Source organism: Battus philenor, unplaced genomic scaffold (assembly GCF_028537555.1).
Source record: "Battus philenor isolate CCGP_79_NKW_IND1 unplaced genomic scaffold, ilBatPhil1.0.hap1 SCAF_11, whole genome shotgun sequence".
NCBI classification, from domain to species: domain Eukaryota; kingdom Metazoa; phylum Arthropoda; class Insecta; order Lepidoptera; family Papilionidae; genus Battus; species Battus philenor.
Genome location: NW_027181673.1, coordinates 12,001,278 through 12,022,497, shown reverse-complemented (window position 1 = coordinate 12,022,497; position 21,220 = coordinate 12,001,278). Strand labels below are relative to the sequence as shown.

Here is a 21,220-nt window from a genome sequence, read left to right as displayed (position 1 = left end):
GCTTTGTTCTATTTTGTTTTGTAAGTGAAATAAATATGTATACAGTTGGACAGCCATCTATCTGTCTAAACAAACCTGAATGCACTAATAAATTTCATTACACAAAATTAAAAACAATAAATCATTGAATGACCTACATAAAGTAGTCATCATAAATTTAACTTACAATCATCCACAGAGATACAGTTTAAATGTTTTGTATAAACCCTTATTTGGGTCAAGGGTTGTGAACAGAATGAACAGTGTTACAGTTCTGGCTCACGTTAGCCGTTTAACCAGCTATTGCTAGTTTAATGAGATCTAATAGTGCTATAAACGTGATGAATATCCTCCAATTACCCTTTGAGGTTAACCGGAGGCTATGTTGAATTATTTACACGTATTGTTTTCCTTATTTATGTTTATTTTCCATTGTTATCATATTAAAATTTTATTCTCGACAAATTGCCATCGATCAACTCTTGTATTTTAGTTATTTTTATAGCGTTCCCTTTTACAGTATTTTATAATGGGGTAAGACCGGCCATTTTAATTCTTTACAGAAAAGAGCTGGACGGAGTATTTATATCTTAAAAACTAGATATCCCTTAGGAGATATTTTAGGGAAATTGATATTCTAACAGTAGCTTCAAAATACATTTTAATAACATATTAGTTTTGAAAAATTGTGACAAACACAAGATAAATGCCAGAAATAAAAATAAACTCGTAACGCCTTAATTTCTTCTTCAAAAAGTTAACACATCATTCATGGGTATGAATGTACGCATATGTAATAAAGTTCCACGAGATATCTAAAATTAAAAATATTAAATAAATCATATCACAGCGTTCAAGAGTTTTTAGTTGATCGAAATGTGTGGAATCTTGTTTGTTAACTCATTTACATGACTCATATTAAAATATCGACATGAAAAAATAATGTTTAATTTTATTTAAAAGAGCAACTGTTTCTGGTATGTTCTGGCTTTTCTCGACAGATAAGCATTCCGAGTTGTTGGTAGCTTACTTACTTTACTTACTACTTATAGTGTTACAATAATCGAGGATTCTAAATTTTGAATTAATAATAAAATAAAAGAATGAAATGAAAGAATTAATAATCCAAGATTATTATATATTGAATTTTATTAATTTTACTATCATCATCGCGTTTAAACGTGCTTTCTCACTCAGGACCTCATTGACAAGCTCACGTACGCTGATCGAGCCATGGAAAGGAGACCTTGAGATTTCTCTATCCGAATAGTAGATGAATAAATTCGAAGACGAACGAAAGTAACATACATAGTCCAGCGGATTGACAATATGAATTATCGATGGGCAAAACACATTAGCGCGAGCAATAGATGGCAGCACGGCTCGTCGTAAACCGCATTTATTTATTTTTGGAAATTTATGAGAAATGTCTATGGCTGAAACGGTTGATGAGACATTTTTTATTAAAAGTACGATGTTATTGCTAAATAAATAAAGATAATTGTTTGGCTCTATTCCAAATATTTCCGTTATTTACATAACATAAATATCGTACGACCCAAATCAGGATCTTTCGATAGGGTAATTTATATTTTTATAACATAGTTATGGATTCGGCACAACGCCTGTCTAATACAGTAATACCCCGCTTTACGCGAGGGATACGTTCCAAAAAAAATCGCGTTAACTGAAATTCGCGTATAACGAGGTTTATGATTAGCATAGTCAAAAATTATTACAAAAAAATACAAATCATTTTAATCAATCACTTTAATTCTAGGAACACTTTATACAATACATACTCTTTGTTTTTTACGGAAAAATACATCTATTGTCTTTTGGGTAACGTTTTGTTTACGTTCTTGTAAAATACTTTCATAATACCCATATAATTGTTTGACAGATGGTCGGTGTCTTGACCATCTGTCGAGTGAGAAGTTGATGACTCGTTATATTTATACGCACTCTTTCGCGTAATTATCGAGGCATTTGAGCGCGAAATTTGCAATTCGCGTTATAGTGAAACCGCGTATAACGGGGTCGCGTAAAGCGGGGTATTACTGTATCTCATAGATATTACTGTATTAACTTTTAAGACTACAATGTATCTAAATTATATTTTCTCGTAGAAGCAAGGGTCAAAGAAGTCCCTGATTTGTTACATAAATTTAGCTCGTAGGCTTCCGTGGAAACCTAAGGGTCCATCCATAGAAGGGCGACCTGCCCTGTCTGTATAAACGTTAGATATTTCCACGGATTGATAGATCGTCAAATTTTTAGGTCATTTTGTCACAGACTGTCATTCAATGCCCGTTTAGCAATCCGATTCGTTTCCCCGAGAGGATTAAACCTTTCTTAATTTTCTTTAGGTTACTATACTAGGCCTCTTTTTAATAAGCTTCAGGGCTCTCTTAAAGACATGGTATATTATCAGATTTGAAAGTCGCCAAGCTCTTCTGTAGCTGGTGATTAATACATACATTCTACCTAATTTCCAAAGATAGGAAGCCGTTTATTTTGTACTTAACATAATTGTTTTCTGACAATTTGTGTATCATTTAAATTTAATCCTAATATACGAATCTTAAGAAGATCATCGTCAACGCAGCCGTAGGGTGTATCAATGAACTTAGCAGTCTAGACATAGGCCTCCAAGGAGACCTGTTGGTAGTGGCCTTGTCGAAGTCTTACGCTGGTGATCTCCACTCCAGAAAATTAAGACTCCAGCGGCTACCTGTTTCGTGTGCTATATGACCTATCCACTATCACTTCAACTTGCCGATCCACTGAGCTACGCCATCACTTTCCTATATCTAAAGATCTCATTTTTTCTAATTTGATCTCGTAAAATTTATATAAACAAAAATATTTTTAAAGACTATACTTTAGAAATTTAAATTCAATTCGTGATATAAACATGAATTAAAATCAAATATTTCCCTTAAACGGAACAATCTGAGCTGAATTCTTTTCATAAATATCGTAAATGTTCCGCCACAAGCACCACCCTTTGACCTAGTAAGAATGAAATAGAGACAACGTAAACTAACAAGATGGAGTGATCCCGGGAAATTGCTTGGAATAGACTCATATATATTTTTCTACCTCCTTATTTACTGTTTCGTATATACTAAACCCGTAGATGTATTATACAAGGGTTGTCAGAAACCGGTGTAGTCTTTAAAAGGATTATGGATGTATAGCTCAATCGCAGTCAATTAATAAATATGATCTAGAAGTCTATCACCAGATTTAAGTTCTTTTTAAAACTGCAGAGGCTTATTATAAATACCAGTATTATAATGTATCTATGACCTATCTCCATTAATTAAAACTAATTAATAACAAGGCGTTAATAAATATTCTTTATTACTATATTTAATAATGAAATATATTCTAAATAAAATAAAGCAGATAATCCACAGGTTAAGATAACATTTATAATTCATTAAACATTACGGCATTTAAATATTTATAAGAAATATTTTTGATAAAAATTTCTTGATTTACTGGTAGAGAAAAATTATAATGACAAATTCAAATTCAAATTGCGAATTATTCACACATAATACACACGCAAATTTCACACATTAAAACGTAAATAAATAATAACTACAATTTTTAACTTAAATTTGAATTATTTGTTTACGTTTATGTAAAATTACTACATAAACAAATAACTTAGTAGCTATATGTATATGTGTACACATGTATCTTATACCTATATTTCGTTATACAAGGAGATATTCGCTGCCGACTATAACATAGTTTATAACTAGTACACATGACAATGACCTACTAGAAATAAATAAATTATAATTTATAGTTTTAAATTCATAAATGTGTACAATAAAACTTAAAGAGACGTTTATAACGTTAATAAAAAATAGCGAAAAAAAATAATTTAAATTTGAATGTCTTCAAGATTGACGCTGTTAATAAATTTCATATTCTTATAGGATCTAAGGCCGTAAGGTTCTGTAGTGAAGACATTTAAGCGCGGAATAGTGAACAAACGATCTTGTTAAAGTCATCGGAAGCCGCTGAAAACAACTTCCAATATAGAAATCTATGGCGAAGACCTATGTCCAGTTGTGGACGTCATATGACTGAAATAATAATTATGATTTGCTCTATAACACAGATGATCTCCACAAAAAATCTGATTGTATAGCTCAATTAATCACATGTCTTTGTCTTACAGTGCATTGTTGGCGTTAAAAAGGTGACCATGTTAAAACAAGAACGGCCATCGTGCGCAGTGAAAGTAAGTAATTATTCGCATGGGCTCTATGAGGCATGCGGACAACCGACAGGGCTGAGAGAGTAAGAAGTTTAAATGAAACAATGTTTCTTTTTTTTTATAAGATCTCTATTAGCATGTATAATATATTAGTATGTTTGTTGTATATACAATCGAAATGGGAGAAACGATTTCCATAAAGCGATATCAAAAGTGTTTTATGCGATAAAGTGTTTTTAAATTCGTTATCGCATAGGCGCTATAAAAATAAATATATTTTCTATGACTAGCGATATTGTCTAACACTTCTGAATATGTTGGCAACCACCAGTGAATAGATTGTCTACCACCTGCGAATATACTTTCTGCCACCAGTGAATATATTGTCTACCACCGGTGAATATATTGTCTACCGCCAGTGAATAGATTGTCTACCAACTGCGAATATGTTATCTTCCAATAGTGTATATATTACCTAACACTTGCCTATATATTATATACCACCAGTGAAAATATTGTCTAATAATAATGAATGTACTTTCTAACACCTGTGGATATATTATATACCAGTCAGTGAATATGTTATCTACCACCTCTGAATATATTGACAATCACCAGTAAATATAATGACTAACACCTGCTAATATACTATCTACCTACAGTAAATATATTGTCTACCACCAGTGAATATATCGTACATCGCGACAATTTTAAGGCTGAGGAATATGATTTTATGTTGATTCCGCGTTTTGTAGGCAGCAGAGCGCTGAAGTATCTTTAGATCCAACCTCTTATTTGTTAACTAAGGTCGGCGGTTCCCCCAGCAATTCGGTTCAGATCATTACACTGAAGTATCTTTAGCCCTAACCTCTTATTTGTTAACTAAGGTTCCCCCAGGAGATTTGGTTCGTATCATTACATAAATATATTACATGCCAGTTATATTGTCAGAAAATAAGATTTCTAATGCAATTGTCTAGCAGAATGAAGACCAACAGACCAGAAAAGATCAAGGGAAGACCACAAGTACAACGATAGGATGATGAAGTGAGAAAGGAAGATATAAAAAAAATAATGTTTAAATTAACGGACTATTAAATATCTAATACATTAATTCATATTATCATTATGTCAACCGACAGAGGCTTGCTGCAAGACACAAGCCTTCCCCATAGATCAACACGATAATTGGTGTTGGGCTGCGTGCATCCGACGACTTCCCACGATTTTTAATAGGTCGGCTGTCCACCTGTTGGGGGATCAGCCCACGCCTCGTCTACCAAAAGCAGATGAACAAATTCAAAGTTTTCGACTTATTACCAACTCGCTGGTATGACTAAGTTAAATCAATTACTAGACACTCCATTATCCTGAGGAAAGCAGAAGATTCAGTGGTATGGAGAGCTTGTAATCGATTCTGTCAAAGCGTTTCAAGACAGACACGACCTTCATTAATGTCTTCATATGTCTAAGACGATAATATAACGATGTCCATTAAAGTTTAATATCCGTATTTGTTTAAAAATAATATAAAGAAGATAATTCGAATGAGGAAAATATTTTTTATGCTTTTGTTTATGAATTATTTTCCAATTTCCTCAAAGGGCATTGATCTTTCGTAACTCAATACGCAAAATTTTTCTTAAGAGGATTCGCGAAATTTTGCAAATGATCATTTCGTTTCCTTTTTAAAAGGATTTCAAGGGTCAGTCTAATAATCATTTGGTATTTTTATTGAGTCATTTATGTATATAATAAAATGAAAATACATTCGATGTTTGTAACTGTTTACTCAATAGATTTTCTTATTCCTTGATAATAAGGTTATGATATTCCTGTTAGGTTCTAAAGATTTTATCATATTAGTAGTAAATATAACCTTAATCTCAATATATAATCTTGATATTTTAAATATTTTTGGTGATTTCCTTGAGAAACTTTTCGTAAGCAATATTAATATAATTTATTAATTCTTTGAAAAATTTGTTTACAAGCTAGTTGCTGGAAGCCCCTTTTATACATAGGTGCCTTTGTTAGGAGAGTTCAGATTTCAATGCCACGTAATATATACCAGCAAATATATTATATTTTATAAAAAATTTGAAAATTAAATATCATATCGTCATATTTAATAAATATACAAATTGTCATTTATATATTTTGAATCTTACAATGTAATTATACCGTTTTTATTATTATTAGTGCCCGTGTTTGTGTATGAGAGTGTGAATAACAATAATAGCAATCACACGTCAATTTAATAACTTCAAGTGCTCGGAATTTTTTGTAAGACACGGAATCCACATATATACCTTTGTTTTTTTTCTGTGATTCACACCTCTTGTACTATATAATCACGTATTAATGTAGACATTTATTATGTAATATTTTATATTATATTAAGAGTATATATAGCAATGAACGTGCAGGGGCTTTTTGACTTTTGTACACTATAGAGATTTATGAGTATCTTTAACGTTTCATGTAGTTGGTGCGACACGTGCTTGATTTGTTTTTTATTTATTATTTTCGTCGCATTACACCTCTTCCCTGAAACGGCATAAACCTTAGCCTTATACTACCTTATTTAGAATTTTTTCCTTGATAAGTTTCCTAATTATTATATCAATTTTACTTTACTCTATATATAATCATTATTTTATATAAATCTTGAATTTATTGTCATATTTATTCATATGTGCCATATATTAGTCTAATAAATTCCATTTAGCATCAGCTATTTATACCTAATTTATTTACTTAAGTTCTATTTTATATAAAATTAAATGCATTTCCTATATTATCTACTTCTTTTTTCCATTTTTTTCAAACTATTTTTAACTTTCATATTTATATTATACAAACTTAATCTGCGGCGCCTAGCCATCCGGCTGACGGCGCCGTATTTCCGCCAGAAAACCTTGTGTAACCGTTCCTAGCCAGAATATCCTTCATTACCTACTCTATGAAAGTGAGAAGTGGCGAACTAAGTCTTTCACCGGGGATGATCTTCGGCAACCAGCCAGGGTCTAACCTTCTCCCCATCTCTGACTGTAGTCGCACCTTGTTCAAAGTGAATGACCCACTCATTCATCTACATCTAAATCACTGCTAACGACAATCTCTGTTCATAACTTATTAAAAATTCCTTAATAACAGGCCAATCTCAGATTAACAACATTTAAACTACTGCAAAACATAGAGTTGCGTAATATCTAATTTGTCTTATAATTAGAGGTACGGAATTTTCGCAAAAAAAATCACCAATTTCGCATTTATATTTTTCAAAATTTGCAAATTTCGCATAAATTTCGCATTTATACTTTAAAATTATAAAATTTGCGTAAATTAGGCATTTATTAAACAAAAATCTTTGTTTAGTAATTTTATTGCTAAATATGAAAGTAAAATTTAACAAAATTTTAAAGCACAAGTCTTAACATCAAACAGTTTAAATTAATTAAAAAATAACATTGTAAAAAATAAAGATTCGACTTTTTAAACGTCGTTTTTTGGTCTGTACGACGAGATTTTAAATGCAGAAGAAGCGTTAAGCGTCCACGCTGTTAATTGCACTATGTAATGCTGCTTCAGCAAAAAAACGAAAAGTTGCATTTGACGGCCAACAATATGTCCTGCTCATTGGGGTTTTTATTTATATTAATGGACCGAATAATTAGCCTATGACAGTGTGCATATTCATCAATTAGCTCATTTTGAGGAAGACCTTGGAAAAAAGAAAAATACCATACATTTCGCATTTATTCGCATTTATGAGTAATTTTCGCATTTATTCGCATCTATTTCGTAAATACGAAATTTCCGTACCCCTACTTATAATGTATACGTGATTGCTATATCAAAAAGTGTAATTCATACTTCTCTACAATAAAAGCTTAGCTACAATTAGCTACAATGAGACCTTATAACAAAAATAAGGCTAACAATTCTATAATGTGACATTTATATACGATTGTTTATTTTAATTTTCACAGATTTTCCTCATCAGAAAATTTTGTTGTCTTATAATAAAATATTTAAAAAAAAATCGTTAAAATTCTGATTGATAATAGTTAGTAACAGAAGCAGCTCATAATAGTATAATGTTACAAATAATTGCATAAAATCTTGCACAACAATACAGGATGATCGCTTATAAAAGTAAATCTGTAAAGAGATGATATATGTATATATTTATTGCTCTTATGATATCAGTTAATGTATGATACACCTTACCCAATAATTATTAGTTTCCGAAATAAGAAATAACCTAATGATAAATATAATGGGAAAAAAACTTTTTCAAAACTTGGATTACAACATTTCATAATTAATTTTTGTTTACTATTACTACTTCTACAGATCTTGTATTGCCAAAACTTATTGGTCTATTGCATTACAAAAAAATATAATTAATGTAACATATTTCAGAGTGATCACTTTATACGTGATACTTAGAAACTGTTGCAAAAGCTATGAAGCTTTTTACTGAAACTGAGTTATACATTCACTCAATTAAAGCTTTAGTACCTATCTCTCTATTTTTGTGATCACCGTCTTAAGTTTGACGTGACTTATTAACCATTATTTATTATAAAATTACAATGTCTTCAGATAAAATACACGTTATCGTACCTATATTTGTTGGTAAACAGACACCACAGAGGTTCCTGTCTTTTCTATTTCAAAGTAAACTCTCACCAGCTAATTAACGACCAATTAACAACATCCACGAAGTCAGATTGAACTCCGATACAAATATTACATATAATTACACCTTTATCACGACAAAATCAATGCTCAGTTCTAGATATAAATTCGAGCCATAATATCCTTTTAATAATATTGTAACACATATAATTAAAACATATTCAACAAATATAATTATATTTATGGAAACATTAGCTTTAATCATGGCCATCCTAAATAAACACAATACAAGATTTATGAAATAATGTAAAACGTTAATTAAACATAAAATCTTCCAAAAATTTTAAGGTTGTAAAATTTAATATAATTAAACGAGAAGATCAGGTTGTATTACTTGAAAATAATTGTGTTATTATCTCCTGTAGTCCGACTAAGCGACCTTACAATTCATTAAGAATTCTAATGTAACAGTCGAGCCAATGCTCTAGGCAGTGTCAGGCTCTTAAAAGGTCTAAGCTAGGTTCTGGAGCTATCGTTATAATATTGACTCATCATGGGCGGAAATCTCTTACATTTTTAAATGTGTATATATGTATATATGTATGTATATATATATATATATATATATATATATATATATATATGAGTGTGTGTGTGTATATATTTTTATTAAAATTTTTTGTATGTAATTTTATGATTTTTAGTTTACACATTTTCGCTTTTACACGGTTTTCCGAAGAGATTTTTTGTTGACTTGCTGCGCACTGTGCCTTTATTTCTTTGCATAAAATTAAAGTTTTATCTACGGAAAATTGTATTTGAGTGAAAGTTTCACAGTTTCAGAAAGTTTTAATTTTCCATATTCGTAAATTACAAGTGAGTACATAATTCAGATTATTATAAATAAAAAAATAATGTTTCCGTATTATATTAAATATTTTACCTTGTCGATGCATTTTATTTTTATTTCGGTGTACACCTAAAAATATTGAAAAAAAATCACAAGTGTTAAATAGCAAAATTATGTTTTTTCTGCAAGCTATTCGATTTACACGGTTTTGACTTGAAAATTTAATTTTCGATAATCATGTTTTTCTCAGGAACTTATCTTCCGTGTAAATCGGGGAATAGGTGTATGGTTATTTTATTTTAAGTCGGTTTATTTTCGATACTTTCTATGAACTTTTTTAATTTGGACCATTTTAAATCAATTGGACCAATCCGAAATACGTCCTCTATCAGGTGGACCCACGGCATATTTAAGACCGCTAGATGCGAGCAGCGCAACACTGATCATCTTGGCTATCTTCAGAGGAAGCTTGTTCCTTGTAGTGGGCGTGTTTCGTGTGATATAATGATGATGACGAAATACGATCGAAAGTCGAAATTAATACTACGAGTAATTAATACAAAAAATTATATTTATCAATATTTCAATCAAAGCTCCAAATCAGGTAGACAAGATAATTCACCTATATATTAGAGAAAACGTCTGATTTTCTCATATCCTGTTGTCGGAAGGACGAATATTCTTTTTAATTGGCCCTTTTTGAGCTAAGCATGTAGCCTATCATTATTACGAGTATAGCATTTATGAAACATTTCCTTGTTTTCCTTATTTTAATTTATATAATATGTATGTAGGTATTAAAACATCTAAAGATTATTTCTCGAATAAATACTGAAAATATAGTTTTCAAATAAATTAAATTCATCTCAATGTTATATAGCTGTTTAAACTCTTAGTTTATTTAGTTATTACGTAAATAAATTATATGTAGCTTTCATAGAGTTCTATTTTAATTCTAATATTCAAAGAATTACTTTTTAAATTGCTGTTATCAGTAACACCTGTTATTAAATAAAGGTTTATGTAATACACTCACTCCGGCCACTGACCGACATCAATTCAATTTAACAGTGTCTATTACTAAAAATTGAATATTTTATTGTATAGAGATAAAATATTGTACATAAAATTTTGAAAAGTTATCATATCACGGAAAGCCCTTTTGCAGTGAAGAAAATTCCGGAATGGGTGAGAGAGACGGATTGTTATACCTGCTTACGCGCGAGTAGAAACGTAAAAAATTCATTTGATTAATTTTTCACTAATAACTTTTAGAAGCCGACTCCATACTTTCTTAACCAGTAACTTAAAGCAAGTATGTATCTAATTATGTTTAATCGTTAATAGACAACATTTTTAATTAGTTTTGAAGTGAAACAATCTATAATAATTTCTCTTCTTATCTTTTCCATTAAACTGCTATCATTGAATTAAATTCTTAAGATACAATATACCAAGGTAATAGGCATGCATTTATTTTCATTACAAAAGATATTTTCAACAATGACAGATACTAATAATGTCAAAATAGTTTATCGGTAGGATATATACCAAAGTTTACATTACTTTACACAGAGTTCTACCTTGGTGTTTTTTATTTACAGTCTTTAAACAATATTTATTTATTTTTGTTAATCTTACATAATTTCGTCGTCGTAGACGCCGACTGCAGGGCAAAGGGCTCCCCCAAAGATCTATCTATCGATTCTATAAGAAGATATATCATAATCGCCACGCTTGGCAGGCGGGTTGGCGATAACAGTGTGAAGTTATGGTACGCTGAGGACTCTGTTCCCTATCCTCTGTAAACTAGTTTCTTAGCAAAGTCAATCCTATATAATAAATGCATAAAGTGTGAATTACGTAACACTTCATCCCGGGAATTGAACCCGCTGCCTACTATCGTCTCAGTCCTCAACCGCTGGACGGCCACAGCTCAACTATTTATTCTATTACAACTATTTTTATTTATTTTATTGTATTGAAGTTACAATGAGGTGTAACGTTGAGAAATACACAGTTTGGTATCACCCTTAGATTTCTATAGACCACGTGGGTTCTAACCTAAAAGTTCAAATTTAACTGGTGTTAATGGCACGACAAATATTTTAAATAATGTTATCAAAACTATTTGCAATTCGAAATTAGAAGGAAAAGATGTATTGCAAAAGAGCAAATTATGTTATATTTTCGCGTTGTGAAAACATACGTAAAATATAAAAGCGCTATTTCGTTTATGAATTAATTTGCATGTTTATCTTAAAGTTTACACATTACGTAACAGAAACATTATTACTACTACATTCGCATCGTAATCTTACGCATTCTCCACTATCGGATACGTTATATGTTGCTCCGGCGAGTGTTATATAATATAGACAACTAGAACGGAACCTAAGAATGATCCAGAGATTAAGTAACAAACGTAATGTCCACTCCACAAGCAATATGGTACATTATATAATAAATAAATATAGCAGTAAAATTCCGCTTACTCACCGTTTTGACACAGATAATATAATTATTATTTAGACAAACAACTGGTACATGTCACAGATACCGATAAAGACTAAATTATAATAAGCATATACAGCTATTATTTATTATCTTTACAATTGATTTAAATTACTAGGAAACATAAAAAATAGATAAGTCAAAAAGTATTTATTTCTAAAAAAAGATTTTATTTCAAACGTCATACGGCTTAGTATAAAATAATTTTTTTTTAATTTGACACATCATTGTAAGGCACAAAATTTGGGCAGCCCGCCAAATTGTTTTCTGTATCATTATGTATATGTATACTTTTAAAAATTTTATAAATATCAAAATACGTGAAGGAAGAAAATAAATATAATATTAGCATTTTCATTTTTTAGTAGATCTTTCCAATCTTAACCTATTTGGCCTATCATTGATGTACAAAAGTGCAAAAAATAGCTTACCCGAAACAAAAATTTTGAATTCAAACTAGAAATTCATTATTCAATTAGTTCTTATTTATGTCTCTCCTTTAACTTATCTCCTCTAGTTGCTAGAAAATATCTCCAAAATTATTTTTAATTAAGATTAAATTTCTTTACGATAGCACACCGTTCATTATACTCGGTATACCGCAACATTATACTTCTGTTCCAAGAATTACACAAACATTTTAATCTCTTTTTATACTTTCCATTATATTTTTAATGAATTGCTCAATTACTCCTATATTACGTTATTCCTGTGTAATTTAAATTAAGTGCTTTATTATAATTATTTATGTAGGAAACGTTGTAATTTCTTTTTGGTGATGAAATTTTAATTGAAAATGTAAAACGTTTAATACGTATTTACTCATTTCATTTCTTTCTAATATTATTTCGCTTATTAATGTATACTTATATATTGTCTCTATTACGCCTTTATAGGCATAGTACAAAAGTCTTAGAGAAATTTAAAAAAAGGAATGTGAAAACAAATTATACATGACTTTTTACCAAGCAATAATACATGAAATGTATGGTCTAAAAACAAAGCACATGGGAAATTCAATTGTGAGTAAAGAAAGGAGAAAAAACGGGCAAAAGAGGGAAACAAAAGAACTTAATAGAATTTTTCTTTAGTTTTTTTGTAGCCGGATATATTTGATAAAAAAAAATAAGACCATGACCGTCATTAATAGTGAGAGTAAAATGTGAAGCGCTCCAGCTCAAGCACTTTCGCCCATTGCTTAACTTTGCCAATCATTTTAAGCTAAATCGAACTCTAATATCTAAACGTAAAGTATACTTTACATTGCCATAATATAGTTTGCGGACATCCTATTTCATTTATACAAAATACAATCTAGCTTTATGGAGATAGAGTTGAAGATCGAAGTAAATATCGGCAATTATTGCATAATGCGATCCAGTTATCGTGCGATCTATAAATAATACGACAGTAATATTACGTACAGTGATATAACACAACTTATTGTGTTGATTAAAAATAAATAATGACAACTAATTTCGTTTTTCTAGATTTTAGATAAAAAAAATATAATTTAAATTTGCGATAAATATAAACGTTAATTACAAAAGTGTAATTTAAGAATTGGAAAGTTAGTGAAAGCGTTGATTACTTACTGAATATTAAAACCGAGGTCACGCATTCGAATCCCCATTGTGTTAAGGATGAACGCCGTTTAAGTTTCATATAATCACGAACGAATGACGCATTCCATATCAAAACGCGAGTATCACACCAATAAATTATTTTAAACTTAAATAATATCAATAGTACTTTATTGTCTGTTTTTTATTAATCTCATTTCATATAAAACTACGTTACATCAGATTGTATAAGCCTTCGGATATATAAGACGAATCAATTAGGCGAATACCGTTACCATCTCGGCGCTATATTTAATAAAAAAAACTAATCTATCAAATTAAAGGCATGAAAAAACACTCTAATGTTTCATATAATATTTATTGCGCCGAAATATAGTCTAAGAAGTTACTGTAAAAATTTCGTACTGCGACCCGTCAAAACATATTGAAATGTTGCAGTAAAATAAAAAACCTAAATAATAAAACGTATTTTAGAGTGATCACTTTAAACGATATGTATTTAAATCTTTATGATCATCATCATCATCATCATTTCAGCCGTGGAACGTTCACTGCTGAACATCGGACACCCCATAGATTTCCAAGATAACCAATACTAAGCATGCATGTAGCATCTAGGTACATCTTGGGTATGGAGATCCAGCACTGTTTACCATTGTCGTCTCGACTCCAGAAGCTAAAGGACCCAGCAGAAGTGGTGTCCTGTCCACAGATAGTTCAATTTGCCAATCCGCTGGGTTATTTTCGTTCGTTTACAGATCTTTTTCCTGATTAGATCTCGTATAGAAATCCCAAGCACATCCCTATCCATGGCTTGTTGTGCGAATGTGAGCTTGTCAACGAAGCCCGTCATGAGCGACTCAATGAGGCCCAGTCTTCATAATAAATGACTTTTACAAAAAGTTTTCTATTTCGTACTCTTCAAAACTTTAGTAATAAAATGTTAATATTTTGATTACACTTTATGATACACTAGTTTTTTTATTTCATTATATTTTAACTTTTTTTTCTAACTTTTATTGACGACGAAATATAGCTAGCGAATATTGTTTTAATATCAATTTACTCTGTGTTATTCACAGAAAAATATTATTGATATTAACTAACTTATTTGATTATCTTTATTTTGAATTTCTTGACATGAAAAACCTTCTTCGTGTTGTAAATAAATATTAGAAAAAAGACTAGCCGAATTGTAGAGGCGTTCTCGAGTTTTAAACTTACCAATTTTTGAGCGATTCATTTTAGTAAACATATTCGTTTCTTTTATAATGAAACACTATTGCAATATAGAAAAGTCATTACAATCACTAGGGGTACTAAACGTACCATCATTTGACCGATAAATAGAAGAGCAAAGATGTTTAGTATTTAAGAATTTAGACGTAAAATGTTGTACACCTTTTTGAAATCATAGAGGAAACGCTTTTTTCATTGTGTAAATTAAAAATATTCATACATAAGTTTTATATATAGAGCGATTGATCCTCCGGATAAACTGATTAAAGATGTTACTTTCTATCTATTGGGTATATCTTAATAAAAGTGTTACAATAATATAGAAAATTATTAATATAAAGATCATTACAAAATTCTAATAGTTATGTTTAAAAATAACGTAACAAAACAAACATTAAAGTGGCAATTAACATAATAGAACTAAGTACATCGATTATATAATATTTGATCACTTAATTGTGCAAACATCAAACCAAACCACCGTGAAAAATTAGTTATACTGTTTAAATTACGTATAAACATTTAAATTGCAACAGTAACGTGATGAGCAGTGAACGCGCATTTTTAATTATTTTTATTCTGTTTAATTTTATAGCCGTGTTTTTTTTATGAATTAGCCTCCTAATTTATTTTAATTAACTATTTTATTACGTTATTAATAAATATAGTAATTAATCTGCAACGATTCGATTCAATAATATAAGCGTGAAATAAAAACATACTATAAAATGTCATTATAGTTGTACAATGTACTTGCATTTTGGCGCGAATGAAATTGCCAAAATGGCGGCAAAACTTGACCTAACCTTAAATGTCAAGGATGCAAATTTGACACAAATTTTATTTTCGCGTACTATACTTCACCCGATGGTCGAGATACAATATAACTTCAGTTTTAAAACAACAAAAGGGCCTTAATTATTTAATAATACTACACTAAAATTTCATAGCCTGCGTTACTTTAATCATATTATGAAATTATCCCTAACTCACAATTTTAACTTTATTAAAATTAAATTTCCGGTACGTTTATTATATTAGATAATAAACTTAACTAACGAAATGTATATTACATCATCATAGCACAGGTCCGATAAAGAAAATTTCACTTTCCCTTTACTTAAACAAATGAATACCTACAACCTATAAGATATCGGAAAAAGTTGTATACATTTATTATATTGCTAAGTCTTATCTACGCCTTCGATTGTATATTTTTCTTGTTCGTTTTATCGTGTTTTTCATTGTAAGTCTTTAAAATTTAAAGCGTTGAGAGCTTTATTAATGACAGTGTATTTGAATAACCAACGGAATTTTACCAACCTTTTGAAATATTCAAATCGAAATAAGGCGCAAAATAAAATAATTAAGAGACGCAATTATTTGCCACCATGACCTTCAATATCTTATGTTCTTCCTTATCCCATTTCATTGCGATTGTAGCCATTATCTAAATCGTATAAGGGCAAGTAAGTATCCATTGTAAAGAAACAATTGTTAGTGGTGCTTAATGAGCAATAACAGCTTAACGGAAGTATCAATACGCCACCGGACTTTAAAGTCAAGGTCAACTAATAGATTTAATAAGTAAAATAAGCGCAACGGAGTTCGTCCACCTACAAGTACAAATGAACTTGTTAAGGTCATTGAAAAATGTATACAATATTTTAATTTGACATGGACGATTTTAAATACCAATTCATGTACTATACAATATAAAGACGAAGGTCTCTCCAACCATTGATGACTTGCGGTAATGAATCTTGGTCTCTCACTTCACGTCTTATTGGCAGGCACACAGTTGCTAAACAATCAAACCAAACAGCACGGGATTTATCTACGATATCAAGTAATGCGATCTATGAAACAAAGTGACAGACAGCCCATCGAAGTGGCAGTGGCAGGTCATATAGCGCGATTGATTACTAGATACATAAGGTTTTGGAGAGAAGACCGCGGTCGAATTTTTAAGGTCGTCAGAAGACGCTGGATGTAAGCAACTTCCAGTCTTATTGTAAATATCTGTGGGAGATCTAAGTAGAGAAGTGGACGGCATGTGGCATAAATGATGATTATTGAATTGACACCTGAGTGTTTCGAAAAATAGCTTGAATAAGAAAATATTCTCCTAATTTTCGATTTTAGTATTTTTTTAAATATTTTTTTTGAATAATATTTTCATTATTTATTTATTTTTAGCCTAAAATCATTTTCTTGTGATCTACTATCAAAAACACAGGAATCTACCCGATTCTATATTAATGCTATTAGAGTTGAAATTAAATGGAAAAAAAGTAAAATAAATTAATTTAAATTTAAAGTTTTGTTTGCCGGTAATATTTTTTTCATGACATTATTCTATATGTTAATAAAATAATACAGTGATTTTAAATAAACAGTAGTAATAGAGAATTAATTAACGAAATTTAATAAACAAACAATTATATCGTGTCTGTTTTGAGTTTTTTATTTACAATATTATCATGATTAATTGATCATGAATTCTGCTTATTAGTTTAATTATATTGCTAGTAATAACAGACAAAAACTTTTATAGGCAATATTAACATTAGAGGTTACATGGCTATTGATAAATTGAAGATCGTTAATGATTAAAATTAAATTGCTTACCATATTTAACAGCAAATTTTCAAATAACACAACACCATATAATATCACTTTATCGATATCACAAACTCAAATGCTGTCAAACACTATAATTTTCACAACACAGCCTCTCGATAGAATGCACCGAAAGCCTTACTTCTGAGGCCACTTCGATCTGTAAAAGAAAAAAAATTGTCTTAGTGAAAGTGAGAGTTGTTGAATCGTTGCGCCTTGTTGAGATGATTTCGACAATTCTAGTCGCTTTTTGGCATTGTTGGTAAATAATTAACGTCACGGTGCGATTGTTGCTTTATGCACCAATTAGTTTTTGCGCTGCTATTTTTATTCGTTATAGCAACAGCTATAAATGTTATATTTTTATGTATAAACATTTGCGGAAAAATATCAACCGAACATATTCAACATTTTCAAAAGATATCATATCTCCATACTCTATTCACTAAAAACCTCTCGTGAGTTATGCAAAGTAGCTTAGGAAAGACTACAAAATGTACATAAGAAATACGAAAAGATTTTTTTTTAATTTCTTTCAGTAAGCTCTTCAACTGAATCTCATATTTCAGGCTTACACTTACAACACAACCTTACAAATTTGCTTGGTTTTTTAATTCAAGAGATGGTTTGGCTACGTTTAAAAAAACCTTGTGAAAAACTTAACGTGGCATATTAATATAATATGTATTAATGGTATATTAATAAAGTCGTAAATTGTGTATTAATTGTGTAAAATTCCTAAACCTCCAACCTACAATCGCTTTCTTTCTTCTTTTCTGTCCCAGTCCTTGAATGTATGTAATTATAATAATTCACATATCTTCGAGTGTACATCTATCACGATCTTAAAACTATCTCTTTACATAGAATCAATAAGATAATATACCCACAGAATAATATAAATTCTAAAACGAAATCGCCTACAAATTTTTATAATTTATTTTATTTTCGCTATATTATTATTGCGCCATTGTATTCTCAATGTATCTGTCCCCACTTCTGTGTCAAAAACATCCACTCAGAGAGGACCTATGGGTCTACCATTTACTTATTGGTGAAGGTCACAATATCATTCAGTCTAAAAATACGTCCTTCCGTCCTTCCCAAAGATATCTTCCGTCACCGTATTAGAATAGCGTCAATTTTATATAACACAACACAAAATGTGTGTGAATCCGAACGTGTTACCTGGCATCGTTAAGTGCAGTGTAACTACTAAAAATGCACTAATCATTTTTATCCCCGTGCCAATTTAAAATACATTGTTCTGAAATTTAAAACGCAAATAAACAGTAATAAATATTGTTAATATTTACACATAACTAATTTTAAATAATTTGTTAAAAATAAAAAGACGTAGTTAGCTTCTTCCTCGCATGTATTTAGCTTAATGTAGTTACCAACATTAACAGTTGCAGAAACTGAAAACAGATAATGAATAATAGCGAACTATATTTTAAACTCAACGTTGTAACTGTAGCTAATTGAATATTTCTTTAATTTGACACAGGCTGGTATTAAAAACCAATTCTAAAATTTACTTTTTTTTAATTTATTATGCTAAGCTTTGGACATATTACGTAAAAAAAATTCTAGTTAATTTTTTTTTTAAATTTAACATTAAAATCTTTTCACACATTTAAGAATTATTTTAGAACTTCCATCAATTAAAATGAAAATGGCGTGTCGTATTTAATAGCTGGGAATGAATCATTAACCCAAAAAATACCGCACAATTTAACCCTCAAATTCAGAGTATTCAAATTAAGAGTACTTTAAAATATCCATTATAAAATTAATGAGAACATGGTACGCCGTGTCAATGTAACAACATTTTTGAAAAGTAAAATGTAAAGGGAAATATTGTTAGAAGTTAATAAAGTCTAATACTAAACATCTAGTCAAAAAATCCGTCAGTGCCTTTAGACGAAAGTACCACCAATCTGTATTGACTTACGGCGATGAAACGCAGTATCTTACTTCGGGCTTCATTCACTTTACTTGGCATTTCTTTATGAGATTCAGGAAGGAAGAGATCTATAAGCATAGCGCAGTGGATTGGCATGTTGTAATAGGTAGGTCAAATAGCACGTGGAACGGATGACTGCTGGGGCATTTTGGAGGGTTCAGATTTTTGAGAACATCGACTGGCAAGCGCAGCGTGTGAAGTCCACGCACAAGGTGATCATGTCAAGGTCAGTGGACAATGGCAATGAAGAGGATATTTATAAACTTTCATGTAATCTTTAAACTTTAGGCTTTAAAATCTATAATGTATGATTTATAAGGAAACACACTTAACTATAAAATATTTTTTCGGTACATTAATTTCATTATAAATATAATTTTTTTCACAAAACGACTATTCGATAAGACGACTAAACGTCAAAGGATGTCAACGATATACATATTGTTCATAACTCTCCAAAACTCAAGTTGTCTTTTACAATTTTCATATCAGTTAATTCGAAGTTAAATAACTAACGTTTAATAATAATCTGCGTTGAATTTAAACTTTCTAAGTAAATTAGCCAATTGATCGCTGTTTGACACGAATTTTTCCTCGCGTGACCACGCTAGCGGTTAGGCGGTTTGCCAATTTTTATGTTCACTTACATTTTTTTAAGTAATTAAGTAATGTAATCGTACTCTGGAATTTTATAGCAACGAGTTTATTTATATTACTTATAGCATCTTTATGGCCATAACGACTTCCATCGCTAACTATTGGATTCCCTAATTAAGTCAATGTTTCTTTGACCTCCTTACCAAGGTCATCTGTCCACCTTATGAGTGGGCATGCGCAGACCGGTCCGTATCTACTCTCAAAAACCTTAGGACCCCAGCAGTCATCTGTCCTGCACGCTAGATAGCATTCCCACTGCAATTTCAACATGCCAATCCACTGGGCTATATCGGTTACTATGCGTTACTTTCGGACTTTCTTATTCTTGATTCGATCTTGCAGAAAAATTGCAGGCATAAACATCTCCATGGCTCCTTGAGCCTACAATAACTAACATAACATCGGTCAATGTTTCCAGAGCTAGGAAAGAAGTCTCCTAGACTAGAGATCCTAATCATAGAGAGTACACCATACCCGCCACCTAGCTATCCACGTGCCCCAATCACTTGTTTTTCTATCCGTGTTTGGTTCCTAGTGCCCAATGCTACGAATTTGCAAGTAAGCAAAGGAATGCAGTTGTATAGTTATACTAATATATCGCTGATTTTATACATTGTTTTCGTTACAACGCTTTAAACCTGACCAAATTCCGTCTTTAACTTTTAGTATATCAGTGGAATAAATTATCATGGTACTCTTACCCGACTTTCTTTTTGATTTTTGTTTGTACTGTTTGCATTTGTTTTTGTTATTGATTTAAGATAATTAAACTTTATATTATATTACACTATAACAATTGAAAGTGGGCGAAATTAAAAAAATAATAAAATAAAAATACTTTTTACTTACCTTTTATTTATCTTACAATTGTATTTCATTTAGAAATACAAAATAAATGATCCTTGCAAAAAAAT

At 30.5% G+C, this 21,220-nt stretch overlaps 1 protein-coding gene across 1 annotated transcript in view; it reads right to left on the bottom strand.

The window, feature by feature from the left end:
• LOC137928523 (UDP-glucosyltransferase 2-like) overlaps positions 1 to 21,220 on the bottom strand; it is a 64,729-nt gene that overhangs the window by 30,399 nt on the left and 13,110 nt on the right. The window contains exon 2 of the mRNA XM_068771423.1: positions 17,690 to 17,840. Within this exon, the coding sequence (XP_068627524.1) occupies positions 17,690 to 17,692 (3 nt within the window). The 5' untranslated portion in view covers positions 17,693 to 17,840. The remainder of the gene's footprint in view (positions 1 to 17,689; positions 17,841 to 21,220) is intronic.